This window comes from Euleptes europaea, chromosome 21 (genome assembly GCF_029931775.1).
Source record: "Euleptes europaea isolate rEulEur1 chromosome 21, rEulEur1.hap1, whole genome shotgun sequence".
NCBI lineage: Eukaryota > Metazoa > Chordata > Lepidosauria > Squamata > Sphaerodactylidae > Euleptes > Euleptes europaea.
In genome coordinates this window covers 19,512,614-19,527,628 of record NC_079332.1, presented here as the reverse complement: position 1 = coordinate 19,527,628, position 15,015 = coordinate 19,512,614, and the positions used below count along the sequence as shown (strand labels likewise).

At 59.1% G+C, this 15,015-nt stretch overlaps 3 protein-coding genes across 3 annotated transcripts in view; 1 reads left to right on the top strand and 2 right to left on the bottom strand.

Moving 5' to 3' along the window:
• Window positions 1-1,153: 1,153 nt before the first annotated feature.
• SNRNP25 (small nuclear ribonucleoprotein U11/U12 subunit 25) lies at window positions 1,154-2,146 on the bottom strand. Its single transcript, XM_056866253.1, has 5 exons — window positions 1,906-2,146; window positions 1,704-1,797; window positions 1,496-1,601; window positions 1,320-1,394; window positions 1,154-1,215 (listed from the first exon to the last, which is right to left on the bottom strand). Exons 1-5 carry the CDS (start codon window positions 2,047-2,049, stop codon window positions 1,161-1,163), a joined length of 474 nt encoding a protein of 157 aa, XP_056722231.1. The 5' UTR covers window positions 2,050-2,146; the 3' UTR covers window positions 1,154-1,160.
• On the top strand, window positions 2,040-3,700 carry POLR3K (RNA polymerase III subunit K). The gene is made up of 3 exons (XM_056866254.1): window positions 2,040-2,158; window positions 2,275-2,362; window positions 3,573-3,700. The coding sequence occupies exons 1-3, from the start codon at window positions 2,048-2,050 to the stop codon at window positions 3,698-3,700; spliced, it is 327 nt and encodes a 108-aa protein (XP_056722232.1). The 5' UTR covers window positions 2,040-2,047.
• A 79-nt stretch (window positions 3,701-3,779) lies between these two features.
• Window positions 3,780-15,015, bottom strand: part of GTF3C1 (general transcription factor IIIC subunit 1) — a 33,841-nt gene continuing 22,605 nt past the window's right edge. The window contains exons 23-37 of the mRNA XM_056866248.1: window positions 14,361-14,552; window positions 13,822-13,979; window positions 13,355-13,497; window positions 12,971-13,052; window positions 11,583-11,695; window positions 11,049-11,111; window positions 10,125-10,218; window positions 9,463-9,635; window positions 8,027-8,311; window positions 7,068-7,321; window positions 6,663-6,940; window positions 6,009-6,534; window positions 5,554-5,593; window positions 4,266-4,452; window positions 3,780-3,986 (exon numbers count right to left, since the gene is read on the bottom strand). Of these exons, the coding sequence (XP_056722226.1) occupies window positions 3,780-3,986; window positions 4,266-4,452; window positions 5,554-5,593; window positions 6,009-6,534; window positions 6,663-6,940; window positions 7,068-7,321; window positions 8,027-8,311; window positions 9,463-9,635; window positions 10,125-10,218; window positions 11,049-11,111; window positions 11,583-11,695; window positions 12,971-13,052; window positions 13,355-13,497; window positions 13,822-13,979; window positions 14,361-14,552 (2,795 nt within the window). The remainder of the gene's footprint in view (window positions 3,987-4,265; window positions 4,453-5,553; window positions 5,594-6,008; window positions 6,535-6,662; window positions 6,941-7,067; window positions 7,322-8,026; window positions 8,312-9,462; window positions 9,636-10,124; window positions 10,219-11,048; window positions 11,112-11,582; window positions 11,696-12,970; window positions 13,053-13,354; window positions 13,498-13,821; window positions 13,980-14,360; window positions 14,553-15,015) is intronic.

Below are 15,015 nucleotides of genomic sequence, written 5' to 3'. Positions count from 1 at the left end.
TATACAAGCCAGACATTTAAAATTAAGGCATGCTTAGTTTGGAGTCCATGCCCATATGGGCTTTGTGTAAGAACATTTCCCCTTCTCTTGGGAGAAGTATTTTCAGAATTCAGTCTGGGGCTGGGGGGCAATTCTATGATTCTAAAGTTTTATGGAGTAAACGGAGGGGGAGGGCTTCTTGCTGGCTCATAGCATTGGTTTTTCTTTTGCTTCACTGTGGGCATCACTGCAGGCTGGATTCTGCCACTAGCGCCTGCAGTTTCTACTATAAGCAGACCCACTCAAACCGCCCCCCGACGACAACGCAGCAGACTCATATTGCACTTGCGTTTTATTGGGGAAATGGAAATGGCAGCTGCCCCCGCCCCCCAGCGTCTGCTTCTCAGGAGCTGCCTTCCTGCCACTCCCACCTCCCTGCTGCAGCTCTGCCGGTCCTGGTGACACTGGCAGTAAGAGGAGCTGTCAAAAGCAGGTCTGCTTCAAGGAGTGCGCAGCCTAGGAGCGGCTGAGGCGAGGCCTCCGGGCTCCCGCATCTGGCACTCTGCTGGTGGTGGGCCCCGTGGCAGCGACTCTGGCTCAAAGTAACCACACTCGGAACAGGCTCCGGACAGCTGCTGGAAGACACCTTGGCTCCATTGGGGGGCTTGGCCAGGGTGGCTCTTTTCTGTGATCGGAGGCAGAAAGCACAGTCAAGGCTCCATCCCCTCCCCAATACATCCAGGACTCAAAGGGACAGAAATGCCAGAGACAGACAGCCCCCCCCCCACCTCGTTTAAAGCAGCCTTGATAGGGCACACACCTATCGGCACCTGCAGGAAAACAGAGAGGCCCCGTCCTTTCCTCTGTTTGAGATAACAGGAGGGGAGGGATTTATCTTACGGTGGGAACCTCTGTGCCAGTGTTGAGATCCCCCCCCCCACCAATGGAGACCGTCATCAGGAGACTTGAGGGGTGGCGGCTCTGCAGCATCAGTTGGCAGGCGCCCCTCCCTTCAACCCAGGGTCTCCTGGAACGATGCAAGCCCACCCTCCCGGGCCCTCCTCGCAACTGGTGGAAGCCAGCCCAGCTGGGGGGGAGGGGCGTCCCTTGAACAGCCCCCCCCCCGCCAGGAGGAAGCGCCGCTCTCCCCACCCCCCACCCCCCCGCCCCCTGAACTCGCCTCACTTGCGGAGCCTCTTCACGAAGCAGACCTCGTCGCGGTTCCGGATGCCGTACCTGCAAGCAAGGTGGTGGTGGGGAGGTGGGTGGGGGGGCGAGCCAGGGCCCCCGGATAGAGCCCCCCACCCACCCCACCCCTCCCTCCGCTCCACTCCACTCACTCGCGCAGCTTCTTGCGGTCGTCGTCCAGCTTCTCGCTGCCGAAGGACAGGCTGTAGGTCCGCCACACGCGCTTCCTGCGGGAGGGCGGGGGGCGGGGGGCGTCAGCGCGGCGGCGGCCCCCCCTCCCCTCCCCTCCGGCCCCCCTCCCCTCCGGCCCCCCCTAACCCCCTCTCACCAGCTGATGTGCCGCACGCCGCCCTGGCGCTCCTGCCGCAGCTGCACGAAGCGCCGCACCGCCTTCTTCAGCTCCAGCACCGTCGCCTGCTGCACCACCACCACGGCTGCCGGGGGGGGGCGGGGAGGAAGAAGCAGGGGGCGGGTCAGACCGGGGCGGGGGCTCCGCTAACCCCTCCCCCCTCGCGCGCCCCGCCCCGCCCACTCACGCATGGGCTCCGGGGCGTCCGCTCTGCGCACGCGCACCGTCATGGCCTGGCCGTACTCGAGCGCCACCTGCGAGGCGATCTCTTCCGGGGTCACCTGTCGGGGGAAACGGAAGGGCGGAGGGCGCGCCCGTGGTTGGCCGCTCCGCGTGAGCGACAGCCGGTCGGCCCGCCCCTCCCCGCCCCTCCCCTCCGCGCGGCCTACCTGAGCCGGCAGGTCGCAGAGCAGCGGGTCCCGCACGAGGCGCGCCAGCCCGGCCTGCCACAGCTCCGCCGCCTCGGCGTGCGCCGGCTCGGACTCCGCCTCGGCCCCGGCCCCGGCCCCGGCCCCGGCCTCGGCCCCGGCCATGCTGCTCTTCTGCGCGGCCTGCGGGAACGTGCTGGTGGCCGAGGAGGGCGCGCGCTGCCACCGCTTCGCCTGCACCACGTGCCCCTACGTCCGCAACGTCACGCGTAAGGTGGGTGTGGCCTCCCTCCCTGGCACCGCCGTCGCCAACCTCCAGGCGGGCGGGGCCGGGAGCCCTCCCCGGAGCCCCGACCCCTGACCGACGCCCTCCCCCCCTCCCCCCCGCAGGTGACCAGCAGGCGCTACCCGAAGCTGAAGGAGGTGGACGACGTGCTCGGGGGGGCCGCCGCCTGGGAGAACGTGGACTCCACCGCCGGTCAGTGGGCGACCCCCCCCCCGCAGCAGCTGCCAGCTCCCGTTTGAGGGGCGGGGGCGGGTGATCCGAAGCCCCAGCGGGCAAGACCTGGCGCGGATGGACCCGCACGGTCCGGATTCAGTCTCGGGCAGCCCCCGATGCGTGTGTTCGCGGGCTTGTTCAGTGGCCCCACACTGTTTGTGGGGAGGGGCCGTGGACATGCAGAAAGCCCCCCGTTCAACCGCCCTGCATTTCCAGTTGGACCCTAGAGAGCTGCTGCCAGTCTGAGTAGAAAAGACGGACCTGGATAGACCAAGGGTCTGATCCAGTATCAGGCAGCTTCAAGATCTTGGGGTACAGGGGGACCGTAAGCTGAACATGAGCAGCCAGTGTGATGCAGCGACACAAAAGGCTAATGCAGTCTTGGGGCAGATCACCAGGGGCATCACATCCCAAATGCAAGATGTTATAGTCCCGCTGTACACTGCATTGGCCGGGCTGCACCTGGAGTTGCTGCGTGCAGTTCTGGAGGCCTCACTTCAAAAAAGGATGTGGACAGAATAGAGCGGGTGCAGAGGAGAGCAGTGAGGATGATCAGGGGCCTGGAGACCCAGCCCTACAAGGAAAGGCTGAGGGACTTGGGAATGTTTAGTCTGGAGAAGAGGGGAGGGGACAGGGTTGCTCTCTGTAACCATTTGAAGGGGCTGTCCCTTAGAGGGCAGGGAGCTGTTCCTCTTGGCAGCAGAGGATAAGACTCACAAGAATGGGTTAAAATTGCAGGTGGAAAGGTACCAGCCAGATATAGGAAAACATTTTTTACAGTAAGTTGTTCAGCAGTGGAATCGGCTGCCTAGGGAGACAGTGAGCTTCAAGCAGCGGCTGGACAAACACTCGTCAAGCATGTTCTAGTGCACTGGTTCTCAAGCCTTTTTTGCTCCATTCCCCCCTTTCACCATTGTTCAGAATATAATTCCCCCGTTCCCAAAATAATTATCTCAAAAGGTCCATTCCAAATAATTTGCACTTTGCTGAATAGTGGTCCCCTGGAACCCTAAAATCCCCCCCTTGTTGAGAACCCCTGCTCTAGGAGGATCGATCCTGCATTGAGCAGGGGGGGTGGACTAGAAGGCCCCTTCCAACTCTGTGATTCTGTCAGTGCTCATGGGGGGGGTGGGGGTCTCCGCTGGTGTCGCCCATCCCTAAGCTGACCCCCCCTTCTTCTCTCCTGCAGAACCGTGCCCCAAGTGTGAGCACCCGCGAGCCTACTTCATGCAGCTGCAGACGCGCTCGGCCGATGAGCCCATGACCACCTTCTACAAGTGCTGCAGCCCCCAGTGTGGACACCGCTGGCGGGACTGAGCTGCTCTCGCTGCGCCTTCGTCCAAAGACGTACAAGCCGCTTCCTTAAGTCACTTTATTGACATGGCGCCTGCCACCCCTACACCCACTTGCTCCAGTTCAGTTCGTAGGGGAACACGCGGCCCATCTGCAGGGTGCAGGCCACTGTTGGCTCGTAGAAGGCGACGGGGGCCTCACCCAGCTTGGGGCGAGCCACTTCCTCCTCCAGCGGGGGCCGTGAGAAGAGGGAGGGCACCTGCTGCTGCTTCAGGCAGAATTTCCGGATGCAGCCCAGTGCTTCCAGGCCCTGCAGTAAAGAATCAATAGTCATCATATTTTATTTAACATAAATAAAATCTTAAAAGGTTGGCAGCCGCTGTCCCAGAAGCTCTTTTTCGCAACATAGCAGCCCAGGACTGCGCATTTGTTGTTACGCCCCAGCGGGGCCTTTCAGGTGGCACCTCCTGGGGCAGGGCACCGTCTTCCCTCTGCCCAGGTGCACCGGGAGTCCTCCCCAGCTGCTGATTGTCACGCGCAGGGAGCTCTGGGCAAAGGGACCCGCCTGGTGCCGGGTGGCCACACCCACCTGCAGGATCTCCAGGAGCGCCATGGGCTGCAGGACCCCCAGGTAATGGTGGCACAGGGCCGACTCCGTGATGCCGGGCTTTGTCATGACGTGGCACAGCACCCCTTCCATGATGCCTTTACACACCGGCTTGTTCAGGCTGCCATCCACAATGCGCCAGGGACGCCCGACAAAGTAGGTGTTCCCACTTGCTCTGTGGGGGAGAAAGGGCGGCCGGGTCAGGCTCTGGGAGATGCAGGTTCAAATTCCCACGGTGCCCGAGGCTCACGGTCACTGCACTGGTCAGGCGATCCCCGTTCAGCGCCTGCACCGCTTGCCAACTGTTCTGCCTCCAGCCAGGGCTGACGCTAAGACCCCTTTCGTATTGCTACGTAAAGCCAGGGCGTAAAACCTGTCATGTGGCTCTTATGGGGCAACTTGTGCTTCTGGGTATTCAGATTCTCACCTCAGTGATTTTTTTGTTTTCTCATTGCAAAGAAGAGGAATTGGTTTTTATATCCCAACTTTCTCTACCACGTAAGGCAGAATGAAACCGACTTACAATCGCCTTCCCTTCCCCTCCCCACAACAGACACCCTGTGAGGGAGGTGGGGATGAGAGAGCTGTGATTAGCCCAAGGTCACCCAGCTGGCTTCATGTGTAGGAGTGGGGAAACAAATCCAGTTCACCAGATTAGCCTCCACCGCTCATGTGGAGGAGTGGGGAATCAAACCCGGTTCTCCAGATCAGAGTCCACAGCTCCAAACCATCGCTCTTAATCACGACACCGCGCTGGCTCTCCTTGACTCTTGCAGAGTGCAGGCAAAGAACATACTCAGCCCCGACACCTGTGGGGCATGTTTTGTTTTGCACACCTGCAAATTCTGTGCAATCCAGCTTCTGGATGGGCTTAGAGGGCAGAGGAGGAGGAGTGGGGGGAGAGGGGAAGAGGACCACCAAGCACCACCCGTTTGCCAGGCAGCCGTTCTACAAAGCACAGGCCTGGCTGGAGGGAAATAGACACAAGGTTCTTTGGGGTTTCTGCCACGGGAGAGGGACCAGCGGGTCACAGCATTGCTGGCCTCCGTGCCCGTTCATGTTAAGAAACAGGCCTCTCTCGGCCTATGGGTCAGAGCCAGACTAAAATTTTCCAGTGGCACAATGGAGCTTTCCTGTCTCCTCCTGAGCTCCGCATAACGCTGCCTCTGGGAGAGAAGAATGAGACGGGGGGGGGGGGAGAGGGATCTGCAGCTGAGAGGGACATTGGTTGAAACTGCCATTTTAGTCTGGATCTGTTCTGCACACTCACCGTTCCTCTTCCGCCTGCATGACGTTCTCTGTGGCGCACTCTAGGGACAGACCAGAGCACACCATCAGCGCTAAGAGCCAAACCACCCATTTCCTGCCCAGTTGCTCTTCTGTGTGACCTCAGAATTGCCACAGCGGTTAAAAACGTGGCGACAGCCAAGGGGAGGCTGCGTAAAAGGGCCATCAGCCAAGAGCAGAAGCACTGATCACACAAGAGGAAGCTGGCAGCACATGCCCCACATGGCCCGGTTGCGGGGAAAGGGTGCCAGTTGTCCACCCACACAGTCTGGCAGAAGCCTCTGGGCCAGTGTAAAAGAGGAGGCAGGTTGGCTCCTGGATCTGAGCAAGAGGGCAGAGTTGGGGGCCAGGTGACCTCTGCTATTATCCCTGCTAGCCATCCCCTTGATCGCCTAGCGGGGGGAACTTGAACTTGGAACTTGGAGATTGCTCACGCACCGCTGGAGCCGCCAGGGCCTTCCGGCTGTGACAGATCTTCCCCTCGAGGTTCCCCAGCAGGATTTCTGCAGCCCAATCCTTGCTGGCTGTTCTGTGTGTCGGCTTTCCCCCCAGAGGCACCGATCCCTTCCTCTGAGGCCACGCCGGATCCTTGCAAAGCGCCTTCGTCCTCTCCTGCCACAGCAGAGGTGCAGCCGGCGGCATCTCGAAGGGGATCGCCTGCTCCTCCCCCCAGACAGGCCTCGCTTTGGGAGGCCTCGTTCCCACCCCCCTTCTTGTCCGGCTCCGTCTTTTGCCTTTTCCTTGCTGGCTCTGGCTCTGCCGGCGGAGGGGAGGCGGGGCTTTTCCGCTGCAGCTCCCTGCCCTGTTCAGCAGGCTCCCTCTGGGTCACTCTGCTTTTCAGACTCTTGCCAACGTCCTCCTCGAGAGACACGGAATGCAAGAGCCATGGCCTGGCACATTTCCTTGCCACCAGCCGAGTGGTGTGGCCCCCCACTTCCAACACCTGCTCCAGGTCAAGCAGGTCCTAAAGGAGGGGAACAGATACAAACTGTTGGCTGCAGGCAGCCTCGGCAGCACCCGTGGAGAGCGGCTCGTCCTTCACAGAGGGGACAGTGCCCTCCACACGGCCTGCTGGACCGGGCCCCAACTCACCTGCAAGAGCCGGGTGCAGTCGACACCAGCATCCTCGTAGTGCTGGAACTGCCTGGCCAGGTCGCTCCCGTTCACCCCAAAGTGGGAAGCGGCCTGGATGGCCTCGTAGAGCTCAATGACGGCAGCAAGCTCTCTGGCGCTGTAACCACGATGCTCCAGGGACCGAAGCAGAAGCTGCTCCTCCGCCGTCGCCGCCTCCTCCTGGATGGTGATGAGCCGTGTGAAGGACTTGGGCAGGCAGGAGGCTCCGACAGGCAGGCTCACCAGGTCCAGCGGATCTGAAAACCCAGCCCATTGGGCGTTTCAGCCGACAGAGGGGGCAGGGAACAGGGGAGGGCCCCCACAAACCACACCCCACAGGCGGGGTTCCTGCCCCCTGGATGAAGCCGGGAGCCTCAGACTGACCTCGGCCCAGGAAGCCATCCCAAGCAGGGGTCTCCCTCAGCTTCACTTTCACTTGGCAGGAATTGACGACGATGTTGTCTGTAGGGCTCAGGTTCCGGGTGCTGACGATGCCCGGGGAGTAATAGCCTCGCATGAGCAGGTAGTTGGTGTGCGAGGCCTGGCGGGCCTTCACCTCTATGCGGGGCTTGTTGGCAGCGCTCTCATCCAAGTCCTCCTCTTCCTCCTCCTCTTCCTCCACGCCCTCCTTCCCCAAACTGTAAGGAGGACACAGGAGCTGAAGTGGACAGCCAGTATCACAGTGCTAAGCGGCACCCTCTGCCTCTCTTAGCGTTCCCCTCCAAAACCCCTTCCCGAAGCGGGCGAGCAATCTACCCCCCCCCGCCAAGTTTTCCATCACTTCGCCTGTCATTTCTGCAGACATTTTAAAAAGGTAAAGGTAAAGGTCCCCTGTGCAAGCACCGGGTCATTCCTGACCCATGGGGTGACATCACATCCCGACGTTTCCAAGGCAGATTTTGTTTGCGGGGTGGTTTGCCAGTGCCTTCCCCAGTCATCTTCCCTTTACCCCCAGCAAGCTGGGTACTCATTTCACCGACCTCGGAAGGATGGAAGGCTGAGTCAACCTTGAGCCGGCTACCTGAAACCAACTTCCGTTGGGATCGAACTCAGGTCGTGAGCAGAGCTTTTGACTGCAATACTGCAGCTTAACACTCTGCGCCACGGGGCTCCTGCAGGCATTTTATGGCCCACATTTTTAGATGGGAACCCATTCCTTGGGTTGCCAGTATGGAGAGGGGGTTGTTATTTCAGCTGTCCACAGGGAAGGACCCTCACACCTCTGGGACCGGTTGGACTCAAGTGCTCCCTCACTGGGAGGCTGGAGCTGGCTTTGTGGGTCTGGGAAGCCACTGGGGGAAAGGCGGCACATCCCCTCAGGTCACCCGCTTGCCAAGGCACACCTTTTGATGACTTCGTTCTCTACCATGGTGCTGTCCACCACCACGATCTGCTCTGGGATCGTCACGTCCACAGACACCAAGCCAAGAGAGAAGAGGGCCAGGATGGCGGCGCAAAAGCCCCCTGGCCCGTCCAGAGGAAAGGTCACCATCTCCGAGGCAGGCGGGTCGTCTTGGTCCTTGAAAGAAAAGCGAGCCGGCTGATCCTGCTCGCCAGCTTCCTTGAGCTTCAGGAGACACTGGTACGCCTCGCTGCAGAGAGTGCTGGGGAAACGCCACGTGAACAGCCTGGAGGGGGCGGGAAACAGACGGGGGGGGGCTGAGTGACACCCTCGCTGGCTGCTCTCCTGGCTGGACGGACCTTGAGCATAGCAGTGGGGCGGGGGGGGGGGAGGAGACCCTGCGTGTCTCCACTGGCAGACTGGGACGGGGTCTGGGAAGAGAAGGGCAGGGCAGTTTAGTATCCTCTATCCCCTTCTCCTGCTGCAGCCTCCTCCCACGGTTATCTAGAGGTCTGCTGCCTCTGGATGTGGAGGTTCCCTTTCGTCTGACTTCGTGGCTGGCAGCCACTGAACGACCTCTCCCCCCCACCCCCAGGAAGCAGCCAGGTCCACCTTTATCGCAGCCATCTGCCCTCATGGCCAAAACCGCCTCTGCTCACGATGAATTCCACCATTCAGTTATGCGTTGAGTGAAGTCTGGGCTCCTTTTACCCGTCCCGAACCTATTTGCCCACCAACTTCATTAGTGATCCTGAGTTCTAGTACTAGAGGAGGGAGCAAAATTTTCTCTGTGGGCACAACTAAACTGAAAAGCCCCCCGACCCTTTGGCCTCTCTTCACAGGCCGGGTGACCAAGCCCCTGGGCCATGGTGGCAGGGCTCCCTTTTGCACTTTTCCTAGCTCTGCAGTCTCTTTTTTGAGGTGCAGAAAGCAGAACGGTACAGTGTTATAAATGAAGATGCACAAGAGGGGGCGTTACGATACCCCCAGTGAGTTCATTTCCAGTCCCGACTAGAGCTTCCTTTGTCACCATCTGCTGCACACGGAGGCGACATTTTCATCCCCCAAACCCTAAGGTCTCTTTCCCTCTCAGCCTCCAGCAGTACAGACCTCACTGGCATAGATTTTTACATTTAGAATTCTGCAAATGTAGCCACTATGCCGCTCACCCCCAATGCCAGATAATCTGTGAACCAATTAAACAGGACAGGTCCCTATACTGGTCCTTCTGGGATCCCACGCCTCGCTCCCCACCACTGGGAGACTTGCCCGTTTACCTGCCCTTCTCTCTGCTTCCTGTTGTCCAGCCAGTCTGGACCAGCTGGGACTGGCAGAGAACCCTTTCCATGGCCCACCGGGGGGGAGGAGGCTGTGGTTGGGATACTCTCCCAGACACAGCCAGGAGTCAGGGCAGGAGGGGGCACTGCACACTTTTACCTGTAGTAGCTCTGAGAGAGCTGGTAGGACATGGGCACAAAAGGCAGCGCCCGACTCTTCCGGGGCCCCAGGGTGTGATTGCCCCGCCGACGGTTCACCAGGCTTTTCCGCTGACAATCCAAGAAAGCTTTCACCAGAATGTCATCCCGATACTCCCGGTACAGGCGGAAGGTCTGCAAACACATGCGGCCGTCAAGGGGAGGGGCTGTGGCACAGTGGCAGGGCATCTGCTTGGCATGCAGGAGGTCCCAGGTTCAATCCCCAGCAGCATCTCCAGTTAAAGGGACCAGGCAAGTGGATGACTTGAAAGACCTTTATCTGCCTGAGACCCTGGAGAGCCGCTGCTGCCGGTCTGAGCAGACAATACTGACTTTGATGGACCAAGGGTCTGATTCAGTATAAGATAAGGCAGTTTCATGTGTTCAGGCCCTGGCCGGCAGGGCCCTTTAGCTCTGAAGTGGATTTCCTTCTTGGAAAAGGGGATTCAGAGCTGCTCTGCGCGGCTCCTGTGGAAAACCCGCGCGTGTCAATGACTCCGATCTGCGCTTCCAAGGAGGCTTCCTTCTACCCCCTCCAAATCCTTATCGGCATTTAATATCTACTATTTAGGGGAATTTATGCCTGTGTCTGTTGCTGAGAATCCTCCCCCCGCCTTCTCCTACCTGGAAGGACTGGCAGGACTTCATCTGGCTGTCCGAGAGGGCCAGGGTGCTCTGGATCAGGTTCTGCAGCACCAGGAAGTGGATGTCAACCACGCTGTGAAAGGGACAGAGAGGCCCATTACGGGGAGAATGGGGGGTGGCAGGCCAGAGGCAGGCCCCAGCCCCACACAGGCAGATGACACACACACTGACCTCAGGCGGGGAGACTGCTTTCTCCTAGCAGCTCAAGAGCAGTGTGCGTTACTTGCTCAAGAAATACATGCAGGACTCAGAAGTTGCAAGGTCCCTGCGACAGTCAGCCCACCGCCCCAGCTGCCTATAACTACCCCTGCCACAAAAACTGGTATTCCTGCTACAGGACATGCACTGGAAGAGACAAGCAGGTATCTGTGTGAGGCCTTATTGATTCTGCTTTACTGGCTGCATGGAGGGGCAAGGAGGTCTGCTCAATGCTGACCCCCCCCCCCCGCCAAATCTGGCTGCTGAGAGGGGTGCCACCTGTGTCCACATTTTGCAATTGATGCGCGCATCTCAGCTGTTTCATTTTTAAGGGGAAGCCGTCCTTCATTCACGGCCTGCCCGACAGGCATTTGCAGTGCGACCCCTGCTCGAATCTGGGGGGGGGGGGGCTCCACCTGTGGCTTCTCTTCACTGCCTCTGTGTAGGTCAAATTTAGCGTTAAGTGGGTTGACATAGCACATCTTGTTTATTAAGAGGACCTTTAGCCTGTCTCTTCTCCATCCCAAGGTCCTGTAATATATCAAAGATGTAATATTTGTAACAAAAATCCCTAAATTGTCCAAGCCTCCTACGACCTGAAATCTCAATCCAACTCCCCAAAAGCCAGCCAGCCAGCCAGCCTTGGAGGAGAGCGCAGCTTCTGCAGTGGAGTCTTCTCCCCACAGGGCTTCTTGGCGGCCTCACCTGCTGAGCCCGTCCTCCTTCTTGCTGTGGCTGGTTTCATCTCCAATTGCCAGAACTCGAAACCTGGACGGGGGGGAAGGAAGAGAACAGGTTGCAGACCAAGGGCACCTTTTTGCCCAGGAAGCACCGCTCTGGCTAAGGGAGAGGGGGGGCTGCTTCCGTGGCCGAATGCCAGGAGGCGGGGGAGAGGGGCTCTGAGATGAAGGGCCGCTTCAGCCCTCCAAGGGGACCCTCCACCCGGTCGTTGGGAAGAAGGCTCGGCGGGAGGCTCCACCTTGCTCTGAGCTCCGCTGCAGCTAAGGTGGCCTCTGGGAGGGGGGCTCCTCTGGCCCAAGGGAAGAGCATCTTGGCCTGGAGGGGTCGTGCAGCGAGGCCCCCTCTGCCTGGTGGCTGCACAGGCCTCCCTGCAGACACTGCAGAGCCGTCCTCATGGTGGCAGCCTTTCTTTGCAACGGCTCTGGCTCCACGGAAGGCAGCCGCCCCAGAGAAAGCCGGCTCTGCCCACGGCCCTGCAGAGGGGAGGGGGGGATATACCTGCGGAAGAGCTCCTCCAGAGTGTCTGGAATGGCCGGCCGGGGATTCCCCAGGGTGGAGCTGAACTTCACCTTCAGTCTGTCCACAAACTCCTTAAATTCTTCCGCGCACGTCTTCCAAAACAAGGGGAGAGCACCACATCACGCCAGAGTGGAATGAAGGGCCCTCAGTTGGCCAGGAAGGGGAAAGCGACCAAGGGGCCTCTGCCCGTCCCCAGTGGCAGACGTGGCAACAGCCTATCGGGTCATCCGTGCCAACTGGTAAGCAGGCTTGCTGGCACTGTGCCAAGTCAGGACCCCCAACCCTCCCTGCGTGCCCGCCTCCGCTGCTGCTGGGACTTCCCTGCTGCATCTGGCCATCGTGGCCACCTTGGTTAAGCTCAGCAAGGCTGTTGAGGCTGGCAGTTGGGCAGGTGACTCCCCCTGCCCCCCCCCCAAATCTTCTGTGATGGGAGAAAGTCCTATGAGGAAAGGTTGAAGGAGCTGGGGATGTTTAGCCTGCAGAGGAGAAGACTGAGAGGGGATAGGAGAACCATCTTCTTCTTTTCCCCCCCAAATATTTTATTAAGATTTTAACAGAACCATCTTCAAGGACTTGAAGGGCTGTCATAGAGAGGAGGGTGCCGAGTTATTTTCTGTTGCCCCAGAAGGTCGGACCAGAACCAACGGGTTGAAATTAAATCAAAAGAGTTTCCGTCTAGACATTAGGAAGAATTTTCTAACAGAGCAGTTCCTCAGTGGGACAGGCTTCCTTGGGAGGTTTTTAAGCAGAGGCTCGATGGATATCTGACAGCAATGCTGATTCTACGACCTTAGGCAGATGATGAGAGGGAGGGCACCTTGGCCATCTTTCGGGGTCACTGGGGGTGTGGCGGGGGGAGGCAGTTGTGAATTTCTTGCATTGTGCAGGGGGCTGGACTAGAAAACCCTGGTGGTCCCTTCCCACTCTGTGATTCTATGGCTGTAAATGCAAGAAGCACGTCGTGGCTGGAAGGGAAGCAAGGGGTCTGCTGCCCCCTTCCTCAGAGTGCCTAAGGAGCCCTAACCCACCTCTGCTCAGTCTCACCTCAGGGGACCCGATCACACAGGGGACTGCTGGAGGGCAGGGAGGCAGCATCCTCCCCCCCCCCCCCGAGGAGTCTCACTGGAGGGGCGCTGGGCCCTCCAGCAGGGATCAGGACCCTGGCATATACTTCTGCTCAGGTGCCTGACGCCATACTCTGGGTGCGTTGTCTGGGGAAGGAAGCCCTGTGAGCAGGGTGAGGCTCCTTCTGATGTCCCCCCCCCCACGCCAACAGTCCAGCCCAAGCGTAGGTGGAAACGGAAGGGGGGGAGGAGAGGACAAGCCCCGCCTGCTTCTCCCACGTGCGCCTCTGGGGACTCCCTCACCTTGGGGTCCTGGTAGTTGTTCTTCCGGCTCATGAAATCCTCAATCAGTGCTCTGTCTTGGTAGACTTCAGCCAGACACACCCTGCGGCAGAGACACGGCGCACCTCTTCAGCAGGACGCTGCGGGTCGTTTGGGGAACGGTCCTTCCTGCAGGAAACCTTACCCCCTTCCCTATTTCCCCAGCTGAAGGAGGGAGGGTCTGCACAAAAGAGGACCCACCACCCAACTGTAGTGGCCAATCAGAAGCCCTGCTGGGCACGCCCTGCCCACTTTCTAAAAACACTTGGTGGGTGCCAGGAAAGGAGTTGGTGGGCACCACTGCACCCACGGGCACCATGCCGGGGACCCCGTGCTAAGTGACGCTGCAAGCAAAAGAGATCTCACTTGTAATTGAGGTTGGTTTGTGGGTTCTTGACAATGTAGCGGGCTCTTCTTCCAACTGAATGAGACGTCTTATCCAAGGATTCTTCGAAGCTGGCATGCATGATGTCTCGGACCACCTGCCATGGGACGAAGGGCCCCTTGACCTGCACCAGAGCAAGAGGCAGAAGAGAAAGATGCACCCTGCTTTGGGTCATGTGGGGCTGAGAGAGCTGTGATTTGCCCAAGGTCACCCAGCAGGCTTTGTGTGTAGGAGCGGGGAAACAAACCCAGTCCACCAGATTAGCCTCCGCCGCTCGTGTGGAGGAGTGGGGGAACTGAACCCAGTTCTCCAGATCAGACTCCACCACTCCAAACCACCGCTCTTAACCACTACACCACGCTGGCTCTCTGAAGATGCAGATTCGGAGCAAGATGGCTCCTTCCCGCTTTGATACGACTGCCAAGCAACGGCACCCCCCCTCACTCACCTTGGCATTCAGCACATTACTTGCAATCCGGCACAGCATCAGCAGGCTGTCCTCTGGCGCAGTCCAGGTGACACGCAGGCGAGTCATCCTCTGCAGGGCGCTCTGATCTGCCTCGTCATGGTAGCGGGGCTTTTTGCTCTTTTCTCCGGGGGGGCCCTCTTAGTGGCCCCCAGAAAGGAAAAAGGCAACCCTTTAATTGCGGCTCCCCTTTGCTTGGACTGCCTGAGTTAGCTCTGCAGCGCCACCAAGAGGCTCCATCATGGGCTGAGTGTCAAACCCCCGCTGGAGCAACCCAGTCCGGGACAGCACCTCTGACCACCCAGAGTCTTAGAAGTCAACGCTCCTCGGATATTCAGTCGGGACAATTTGAAATGCGGAGCCTCCCTGGCCCGAAGCAGCCAGCAGAGAAACTTTAGTGTGGAAAGAAGTGCTTGACACTCCCAGCTGGCTTTCGAGGGACCCAAAGCTTAAGGCAGAGGAGTCCCATGCTCCCCCCACCCTCCCCCCAAGCCCTGCCGGCAGGATAGGGGGAACCGTACCTCTCTTCCTCTTCCGCTTCTTTGTCTTCTTCCCCAGCTCCTTCTTTGGCCGCCTCCGCTTCTGGCTCTTCCCGCCCCTCACTCTCTTGCTCCTGTTCAGCGCCGCTTCTTTCTCGATCTCCACTAAGTCTTCTTTCTGGGCAGGAACTTCTGCCCCCAGCAGCCCTTCTCCCCACGGAGGACCACCGCCACCTGAGCGACACCGGCCATTCAGTCTAGGTTCCCCCACCGGCACAGCCGCCAAACTCCATGGCAGCACGCCAGCCAACCTACGGGAGGCAGACCCCAGGGCAGGGGGCCTCGGGCTCTCAACATTCCCACAGGGGGCCAGGGGATGCTCTTCAGTGATGGGCTAGAGTGAAAGCAGCGGATGGCAAGAGGAAGGAGGAACCATCTCACCAGCAGGAGCAAGAAACTGAGTTCATCTGCTGCATCCTCTGAAATCACAATCTGAGCAATATAATTGTCCCAGCATTTTGGCATCCAATTGCTTCTTCTATGCTAACCATATACAGATTAAAATAAGGGGGCAGTTCACAGCTCAAGATGTATTGTTTCAAGTCCCTGCCCAGATTTTCACAATGTTTAAATCAGGGGTGTCAAACTCATTTGTTATGAGGGCTGGTTATGACATAAATGTCACTTGGCCAGGCCA

Bases quoted from the DNA above. Each gene is read 5' to 3' on its own strand.
- POLR3K (XM_056866254.1), top strand. From the start codon at position 2,048: ATGCTGCTCTTCTGCGCGGCCTGCGGGAACGTGCTGGTGGCCGAGGAG. The intron at 2,159-2,274 runs GTGGGTGTGGCC...TCCCCCCCGCAG, and splicing joins TCCGCAACGTCACGCGTAAG to GTGACCAGCAGGCGCTACCC. The intron at 2,363-3,572 runs GTCAGTGGGCGA...TCTCTCCTGCAG, and splicing joins GAACGTGGACTCCACCGCCG to AACCGTGCCCCAAGTGTGAG.
- SNRNP25 (XM_056866253.1), bottom strand. From the start codon at position 2,049: ATGGCCGGGGCCGAGGCCGGGGCCGGGGCCGGGGCCGGGGCCGAGGCG. The intron at 1,602-1,703 runs GTGAGTGGGCGG...CCCCCCCGGCAG, and splicing joins GGACGCCCCGGAGCCCATGC to CCGTGGTGGTGGTGCAGCAG. The intron at 1,395-1,495 runs GTGAGAGGGGGT...GCCCTCCCGCAG, and splicing joins GGCGTGCGGCACATCAGCTG to GAAGCGCGTGTGGCGGACCT.